The sequence below is a fragment of the Branchiostoma belcheri genome, unplaced genomic scaffold, assembly GCF_001625305.1.
Source record: "Branchiostoma belcheri isolate BF01 breed outbred unplaced genomic scaffold, Haploidv18h27 scaffold51, whole genome shotgun sequence".
Lineage (NCBI taxonomy): Eukaryota > Metazoa > Chordata > Leptocardii > Amphioxiformes > Branchiostomatidae > Branchiostoma > Branchiostoma belcheri.
In genome coordinates this window covers 695,360-705,385 of record NW_017804143.1, presented here as the reverse complement: position 1 = coordinate 705,385, position 10,026 = coordinate 695,360, and the positions used below count along the sequence as shown (strand labels likewise).

At 42.7% G+C, this 10,026-nt stretch overlaps 1 protein-coding gene across 1 annotated transcript; it reads left to right on the top strand.

The window, feature by feature from the left end:
• Positions 1-1,243: 1,243 nt before the first annotated feature.
• On the top strand, positions 1,244-9,415 carry LOC109480434 (somatostatin receptor type 2-like). Its single transcript, XM_019782624.1, has 4 exons — positions 1,244-2,247; positions 2,521-2,613; positions 8,953-9,016; positions 9,359-9,415. Exons 1-4 carry the CDS (start codon positions 1,244-1,246, stop codon positions 9,413-9,415), a joined length of 1,218 nt encoding a protein of 405 aa, XP_019638183.1.
• Positions 9,416-10,026: the final 611 nt, after the last annotated feature.

Sequence of the window (10,026 nt, the reverse complement as noted above, 5' to 3'; positions counted from 1 at the left end):
TCATTTTCATGTTATTGCTCTCTTTGAAAATCAGTCATGTGTGAACGGGCATCATTGATATGATGAAATAAAAACTGTAATGTCATATTCACATCGATGTAATCAACTCTACCTGTAAAGCCAGTATTATCCTAATCATAAGCAATATCTAAATGGCATGCTGACGCAATTCTAATCGTTGCCAGGGTACACACAATATAGCTAAGGTTTCTTAAATCACAAAATAAGGCAAATATTAGAGGACTTTATATAGAAATAATACAAAGTACTCAAGGGAAACCATGGGTATCATAATGTATACGAACTAAGTTTACCAAACTAAATCCAGGGACTGCCTAACCGTAGACATCTGAGATTTGAAGATATCAGCACTTTGAACATCAGTGATGTGAGAACGGGCATTGATGTGGTGATAAAACCAACTGTTATGTCTTATTTACATCAATGTAATTAACTCTGAGGCTCCAATGTCTGTTGACTATTTGTGTTAGCTTCATTTGTTCTAGAAGTAGAAATACGGTTGATTGAGGTGTCACAGTTTATTACGCCCACCCACTGTTGAAATTGTACCTTTAAGTCGTCAAGGAAACATAACTCCAGTATTAACTTAATTATAAGCAATCGAAGACAGTGTGTAAAATGAATAATCTGTCCCTGCTATCGCATTGCTAGCACAATCCTAGTCGTTGCCTAGATACACAATACAGGCGAGTGAGAAGAAGAAAGAAGAAGAAAAAAATATTATGGAACGTACAGGTTATTCTTTACACCTGCATACTAGGAACTCTAGGGTGATATAAGATACGCGATTTCAACTCATGCCCACAATCTAGCCGGAGAACCAGAACGGCATCAAGTTTCAATTTTGCATCGTCGGCGAAAGAGATAAATTTAATAAAAGAGCCGGCGCCTGCAGATAGAAAAAGACAGGACAAGCCGGCTTTAGATTTGTTGGGCCGACAGAATATCCTCAGGCACCCAGGGCCTGTTAGCTTTGTCAGCAAAGCTCTGAATGTTAATGAGGCAATTACCAAGTAGTGGAGTCGCGAGAGCATGAAAGCACCCTGTTACTTTGTCGGACTGATTTCCATCAGGTTCTGCTAAATTAACCATTAGCCCCCGGTGAAATACAGCACAGTTATTATGTTTCCATTTGATTGCAGACACATGGAGCAAATCAGAGACAAAATTGAGGAGTTGGTATCATTCTTTATTGAAGGCCGCTGCTTGAGAAGCTCCAAAGATGGCTGAGGGAGTGGATATGAGTTTTCCGTTGAACATGTCTTTATCTTGGAATGGTAGTTGGACAAACGATACCATGGCAGTTAGGGAGGGAGTTAGGGAATATCTGGGGGTCGGCACCCTGGTTTTATCTGCCTTCTACGTGGTGCTTTTTGTCGTGGGACTGGTAGGAAACGTGGTCGTCATCTTCGTCATCCTCAAAGTCAGCGGGAGGAAGAGAGTGCCGAAGATGGCTGACGTTCTGGTGATTAACCTGGCCGTGTCGGACATTCTTCTTCTCAGTATTCTCCCGTTCATGATCATAGATCTGATCGCGGGTGAGTGGATGTTTTCACAGAATGTGTGCAAGTTTGTCGTCGGCACAGTCAATGCCGGAGCCTTCGCCAGTTTCCTGTCCCTGGCCGCCCTCAGTGTTGACCGGTACCACGCCATGGCCTACCCGCTGAAGTCTCTCCGTGTGGCGGACCACAAGAAGACCGCCACCATTCTCTTCCTACTCTGGTCTCTGGCTATCTGCACGTGCATTCCGCACATCTGGTACGCCAGGGTGCTGGACTACAGCGGGGGTTCGTCCCATTGTATTCTAGACTTGCCGGCCACGGCTGAGGACCCAAACTTGTGGCATCGCGTCAGCGTGGCGTACTCTTTCATCGTGGGGTTTGTCGTCCCCCTGGTCATCATCATCACATGCTACAGTCTGATCATCTGCAGTATCAGCAGGTCGGACGCCCTGTCCACTCCAGACCACGCGGACGGCGGCGGGCAGGTAGCGGGACTGCAGCATGTCACCCCCGGCCACGCCGCGCGCGTCCACAGGCACAGGAAGCTGACCCGACTGGTCCTCATCCTGGTGGCGGCGTTCGTGCTCTGCTGGCTGCCGTACCACGTGTTCCACATCGTCCGCCTGAGCGTGCTGCCGGAGACGTCCCGGACATGGATGCTGCTGGCCCTCACCTTCAACGCCTTGTCTTTCACCAACAGCGTCATCAACCCCATTCTCTACAGGTCAGTACCCTCACTGTATAACATCCATTCTTTACGCACCGTTGTTCTAGAATATTTAGTATCTGTCAAAAATGTTTAGACATAGATGTTTGAAAACTATTTGCCATGAACAGAAAAAAAAAGATTCTGATCTGCCAGATTGTAGACGCCCTTAACAAAACCTACCAGTATTTTGCTTACAGCTGTCTCTTTGTAAGACGTTTTCACGTTGGAAATATTCTTTCTTTCTTTCTTTCCTTACACATAAGTTTTTTTTACGTTTCTACTTCTCAGTTTTCTTGGAGAACAGTTCCGGCAGAGTTTCCGTCAGGCACTGGGGGCCAGCTCTGCAGCACCACCACATCCAGCTATACGTGCACCGCAAAAGTAAGTCTTCCTCTTCTTTTAGTTACGTTTCAAACTTCTACAATCTACTACAACTAAGATAGAACACATACAGCTAAATACATGTATGGATAAAGCCGTCCTACTTACAGAATATATGTATGCGGCAAAATACGTAAAGAATATGTCAGTGGCAACATTAGATGTTGGAACGCTCTTGATTTCAATTTTGATTTATCTAAGGTTTCCACTGTGACTGAAACTTATCGCATGTATCCAATTGTTTATTGTTTGATATTACAAGGACGTGTTGCAAGGAGTTAGCTGGGGAGGAAGTTATATAACTAGCTGACCTTTATGTTGATTGAATTTCCGAAAGTATGAAAGGTCCGATGATTTGACATTTCCTGAGCTATTCTTGCGGTATTGCGAGGCAGTCGGTCCGACAAGATAACTTATCATTGAGTTGTGATGTGCTGTTCCACATTCCAAGCAATGTCTGTCGGCTCTTTCTGACTCATTACACAAGGCATCAAAATTTAGTTATCCCTGATTGAGTCAAGAGATTCATATTCCTTTATACCTAAAATGCTCGGTTGAGCAGATAACATTTAGAAGACTATGGTTATGGTTAAATTTAAAGCCGTATTTGGATGATTATGTTGCGATACAATCATTGCAATATCATGTGGTACCATCCTTAATCCATCGATAATGGTATACCGTGGCGTACAGCAGTAATACTCCACCATGATGTCTATTGGTTGATTCTGACACTCGTTCATCACTATGATCGCTGATGGAATGTCAATCGTTTGCCCTAGAAGTATCTCTTAGCTGAATATATATGATCAACAAGTTTTTGGCTAACTACCCGTGCTAGATGTCTTGATTTAGAGAACAATGATCTCGTTTTTTATTACGGCACTTCTTCGTGCGTATACATGGAAAGTGGCGAGACATATTTGTCAGTGGAGGTATGTGGCGGTCGAAACACACGCTAGTTTCGCATCATCCATGAAATTGGCTCCTCCATCTGAATGGTAATGACCAGATACGGCACCTTTGACAGTAACAATGCCCAGCACCATGGGACTGATACAGAACTGATGGAATGTATCAGTCTTGATTGAAGTCACGTTCCGGAGTGACCTTTGTGTGTGAAAACATGCATATTGGTCTTGAAGACGACACAGGTAAATCGAGATGACTTTAAAATGAAGAATCCATCAAAGGCAAGACGTGGCAATGTCACGAGGTCACGTTGTACATTTGGTAGACCTGTCCGTGAGAAAGAGAATCAGACTAAGTATTGATTTTCCAAGTCCTTCGCTGGTGTAGCGTTCCTACTACCACTCGATCGCTGAAGGAAAAGTGGGGACTACAAAAATTAATGGCGGAATAAGCGACATTCTGATAGTCGTTGATTTCTTTTTGCAAATTCTAGGCAACCATTATTATATTATTTTATTCACATTGATTTGTGAGCATCAGATAGCAAGCACAAATGTGCTTATTAGATATTTTCCTCAAGAACATCAAATATACAAAAATTTTTGCCCTTTCAGTACCTGTTGCATAATCAAGTAATAGCTAAAAGAACACTTGGAGTTAGGTATGCAGGGCTCACTCCACAAATAACGATTGATACGGACAGGAAATATATGCCGACATTGATCGCCTAAAACAACTATTTCCGCACTTACCGCATTTATCATCTTTAGAAAATTCCATAATGTATTTACCAATATACACAACTTTTTACTCAATTAAACCGAGTTATAGGTCGAGAATTTCATGTTTGAAATGCTCCTCTTGTGCGATTTTATGCATGATATTGCGAACGTGAAGATACTAATAATTAGCGCCCCACAAAGAACCAGAAACAACAGTCATTGCATGCTTTATGTAGATAAATCGGGCCTCGCCTCGTTGTCTATTAATTATAACAAATATTACACCGTGATGCAACAAGACCCCAGCATATGTTTCCCCTGACCTCCCCCGCGACGTTACATTAAACAGCCCATCAAAGGTACATCACACTATTGATTAGGAAAAGCATCGGGGACGACTCAACTACCGAGGGAGGAAACAGGAGCGGATTATAACGTCGTGTGAACTGGGGAGAGGATTAAAGAATTAAGAAGCTAATTCCCCCTTAATTTCACAACTGTAGCATGGTATTGATTGGTATCCATGATGTTCATTTATTTACGCGTTCTACTCTATATACGACCGTAGATAAACTTATTCAGTTGTCACCGAGTGCGTAGAGCAACATATAGACAACAGATAGTGAGAAAAACAAAGAAAAAAATTTCCTTCGTGGAAACCTGTTCTGAATAGATAACGTCTCCTTTTGTTCTGATATGTACCAATACAGCAATGTAATTACACTGGCAGCCTCCTGCGATGTCGGACCTTCTTGCTGCATCATCAGGCATGACAGCTCTGTCCTGTACAATAGATGTTTTCTGACTCAGAGTTGCCACGGCTTCGTACCTTAGTTAACTGGATTGAACCTCGACATGTCAAACTGAACAGCAATCAGGTATGACAGCTCTACAGTGTACGACAGGTCTATCCTGTACAGCAGATGTTCTCTCACTCGCAGTTGGCACAGCTCTGTACCGAGGATAACTTAGTTAACTAGGTTTAACTTCGGCGTGTCAAACTGAGCAGCATTCAATCAGCTATGACAGCTCTATCCTGTACAGCGGATGTTCTCTCACATTTGACACAGCTTCATATACCCAGGATAACTTAGTAAACTTCTGCGTGTCAAACTGAGCAGCACCATTTTTATATTCAATCAATACAAACGCCAAGCACCGAGACGACCTCTGAACTATAACCATGCCCGCCACTACATGCATGACAAATCGGATTCACCAGTGCCACACAAGTCTGGCAATGTTTACTCTAGATGATAAACCGTGCCAGTATAGATTTCCAGTGTGTATTAAACGCTATTGGTAACAATTTTGTTGAGTGAGCCCGTGCCTATCATAAACCAGGTGTTATTTGAGCTGACAGGTATTTCTGTGAGTAGTTGCCTAAATTATATACCAGCTAATCCAGGCTGGACGTAGTATCCATGTATTGCAGTAAAAAGTATAACAGAGTTGTTTACTAGTCCGTATTGTAGCCGAAAGCAAAGGAGAAGTTTTCTTGGCAGAGTGGGTGAACTTCTTAACCGTGTCAGTCGGCTGGCTTTCCGGGTGATGGTCCTATTAGAATCAGCGTCTAAAAGACGCCGAGAAACGTGCAGAACGTAAGAGTACATACGATTACTCTTTTAAACCAGTTAAAGGTTATTGCTTTTTGCGGCCCCGGGTGAGTTAGGTAACCTGTCGCTGACGCAAGTAACGGCGTTGGCGTCTCGCTCGACGGACGGGGTTATCGGGCTTGACTGACCAAGATGTACTGAGGTCATAAGTACCGGACCAGAGGGCTGTGAGAAAACGTGCTGAGAGGCCTGTAATCGGACCGTAAACCTTGTGAATACCAATTCTCATCCTGGCTGGCACAATTATTACTACTGTAACACAGGAAAACCCTTCCTGATCTTCGTTCGCGAGGACAAGCCAAGAACACAGGAAAAATTGAGTCTACTTTTTTATTCAGTTGTGTCTCCAGCTTTTAAACACTCGTAACGCGTCATATTTTGGCACCTCCAACACTTATGTGCAAAGGAGCAGGGATGATTTACCTTACTTTATAGAACGAACTCATGCCATTGTCGTGCTCATGCCAATGACATCGACCTTTGTACCACTGTTCAGTCGATCATATTATCAGACTCACCACTTAGGCGTAGCTACAATCCGCTTCCACTGAATAAAGATATGAGCGAACAAGGTGAAGGAGAACTCAATAATAGAAGAACCACTGGGAGGGAGGGGCAGGGGAAAGTCACCTTGGCATTCAAATATGGGTCGGCGAATTGTTTTGATGTTTCTTTTCATCTCTGAATAGTGATGTGAGCAAAGAAGGTGAAGGAGACCATAGTAAATGGAAGTAGCAGTAGGAGGTATATAGGGGCTTGTGAAAGGCACCTTGACATTCAATTACGGTTGGCGAGTCAACTGTCTCCATGTTTAAACTTTTGATGTTTCCTTTCTTCTTTCAAGTATGTGGTGTGGATTTTCTCTCATAGACATTTGGCTGAAATCATGTTTACTCTTATCTCATCATTAATATGCAAATATATGCACATATAGTTTTACATAGAAGGTAACCTCTTCAGTAGTAGTGGTACGAGACCTGCCTATGATGAGAATGAAGTTTTATGTCAGTCAAGGCACACGTATGGTATCACACAACAGGGATATGTTTGTGAGCTAAATGATATATATATAAGTAAGGGTAATGTTTCTTTGTTTTGTTGTAAAAACAGACTTTCGGCCATATTTGGGTTGCCTTGTTCCTTGAAGAAGTTTTGATGTGTTCCTAATGGTTCCGAGGTCAGCTGTGTATATTAGGGTCATGTTCACGGTAGTTTCCGCCGTATAAAATTCTGTCGCAATAGACTCGACTAAAAGGACACTTAAGAGGTTCAATATCCTACTCAGTGTGTTTTCATGGTCTAAAACACAGGAAGATGACTTTTTGACAACTTTACTGACATAATTCCCACGAGATAAAATGCCAAGCAAGCCCTGTTAATTACTGTCCTTTGCTCATCACTGTTTTTCTCGTTCTAAATCTCCTTACCTCATTTCGGGCAGCTGGAAGCCATGCCCAGGTCAAGTCGCACGCACCTAAATCGCAACTGAGGTTTAGCAGCATATAGTTTACAGCTCTGCGTTGGCTTGATGATGGCTTGGGGGAGAACAGTACGTGTTTCGCCATCACTACTTTTGTTTAAAACGGTGCCCATCTGGATGTAATGGCGACCCCTAGCGACAAGGCGTAGCAACAAATCTAATACCCTTGAATTTGGGAGGTAAAAAACAGCCGAAAACCCAATTCGCTCCCACTGCCGGAAAAAAACTTTCAGAAGCAATTTACACTGTATAAATCACAAGCAGCAAATCCGGTAACGGTTGCTTTGGCATTCAATGAATAGCATTCATAGAAAAGCATTATCAGACTTACCTGGCATATATGGGTGTTATTTAGGCAGCTACTATAAGACACGCCACTCAAACTTAATCACGTAATAGCTAAAATCCACACAGAAAAAACACTTTAATGTGCAGGGATTACTCCACAAAAAATGGGATTTACCAATAGCGGTTCATACATAGCCGCTAATCTATGCTGGTGACTTTTATTGCCTGAAGCAATCGTTACCAAACTTACCTGGTATTTATCATCTTTGGTGAATCAAACGTTTCCTGTAGTGAATTTTAGAAACCTTCCCGAGAGAGCTGAACCTTCGACACACACGTTTTGTGGTTGCTGCTATAGCCTTATCTAAACATGTCTCTTGAGATTCAAATGATCGAATAAGAGGGGAAAGTAATAAAAGTATGTGCAGATCAGCCATGTTATGCATTGCACATAGCACCGTTGCACACAATGACAATGACAATGTCCATCATATTATCGTATTATGCAGGGCTTACTCCACAAAAATGAGATTTACCAATAACGGTTGATACAACATTACCTGGAATTAATCATAATTGACAAATCCCACTTTTCCTGCGGGGAATTTAAGAAACCTTCACAAGAGAGCTGAACTTTCGAGATGCACGTTTTATGGTTGGAGTTATAGCCTCTTCTAAACCCGTCTCTTGAGATTCAAATGGGTCAGGAGAAAAGTAATAAAAAAGAATGTGCAGATCAGTCATGTTCCTGTACCTTGCACATAGGATTGTGCCCAAATTGACAATATGTATTATTCCGGGCCTTAGTAAGAAATTTAAAGATCGTGCCATGTTATACTAAGTACTCCTTGGAGAGGTCGTGGGAGGACACAGCAACGTGATATATGACCAGTCCCATCAGATCTTTGAATGAATGGTTTATGAATGAATGGTTTATTAGAAAAGAAACTCTCGCAGCCTTCTGGCTGAATTGCAGATTCCATTACAAGTACTTTAAAAGTGTCATTCAGTTGTAATATAAAAACGATAATTAAATTTACCTATTTAAAATCAGTTCTGTCATGGCTTAAACATTCATGTCTCCGTTACAGATGATTAAAAGATGATTAAAATAATAGATATATAATACACATAGATATTTTTCGCGAACAGTACGACATACATGCGGGCCTAACTCTTTCATCACATAAGTCACAATTTTTTCCTTCTTCAAGTTCTCTGAAGGGTTGTGTTGAAAATAATATTGCTATTCATTCGTTTAACAGTCGGATTAGGTATGGTATGGTAGAGTTTTGGTATCTATTTGTCCTACACTTCACAGTTCTCAGTTTGTTAGCATTTCGAGTGTTCCTGCCATGCTCCTCGCTTCCTCTCGGTGGGAGGAGGTCAGGGTTGATCTTAGAAGCAAATTTCCGGCATAAGTCCGTGCGTCGGCTGCTGAGTGACTGTAGGCCTGTAGTGTGCAAGGCTGAGTTGTAGTCCACGTACTGACCCCTCAGGATGGTGCGCAGTGCCCTCTTCTGTATCCTCTCCAAGCGAGCTGACTGGTAACTAGTGAGTCCTGGGTGCCATACAGGGGCACAGTACTCTACTACAGGTCTCACGTATGACTTGTAGACCTGCAGTAAGTCATTCACAGGGAGGTTGAAGTGTTTCAGTCTCCTTAATAGAAACAGCCGGCCGTTTGCTTTGTTGAGCATCTTGGTTACGTTTGTTTCCCACTTCAGGTTAGCCTGGAGCCAGACTCCCAGGAGACATGCAACTGCCACACTTTCAAGTTCTGAACCGTAAATGTTGAGTGACGGCGGTGCAGGGGGAATCCTCAAAAAGCAAATAGTCATAATCTTACACTTGTCTCCATTCAGAAGCATATGGAGCATCTTTATTTTCTTTCCAGTGTAAGGGGAAAACCGATTGCCGTGCCTTGGATTGGGGCCAGTTCATCAGTACAAAAGTTTTCTATCTTCTTAAGTGTTTTGGAGAAATGATTTGCCATGCCTTGGATCGAGAAAGTAGATTTTAATCTTCTCGGATCAAAGCCAGTTCCTCGGTGCCAAGCCGCAAGTTAGGCCAACTGATTTGATTTTATGGATGACATCTACGCGACGTGCAATGATTTTCGCCTGTTCTAAAAAAACCTCCGACGAGGCTCTGGCCTTTGGCCATTGGTAGAGTGCCGTCATCTGTAATCCATTGTTGCTATATTATGTAAACGACAATAGGGAGCCGGCGGTAACTTTGAAGGACCCTGGCTACCGAGGCCCCACAGAGCTTTAGAACTCAGTACGGTGCCTAAAGGCACCCTCAAGTAGCTTGTTTCTAGCCGGCGGTAACTTCGAAGGACGGCACCCTGGCTACCGAGGCCCTATAGAGCTTTAGAACTCAGTACGGTATA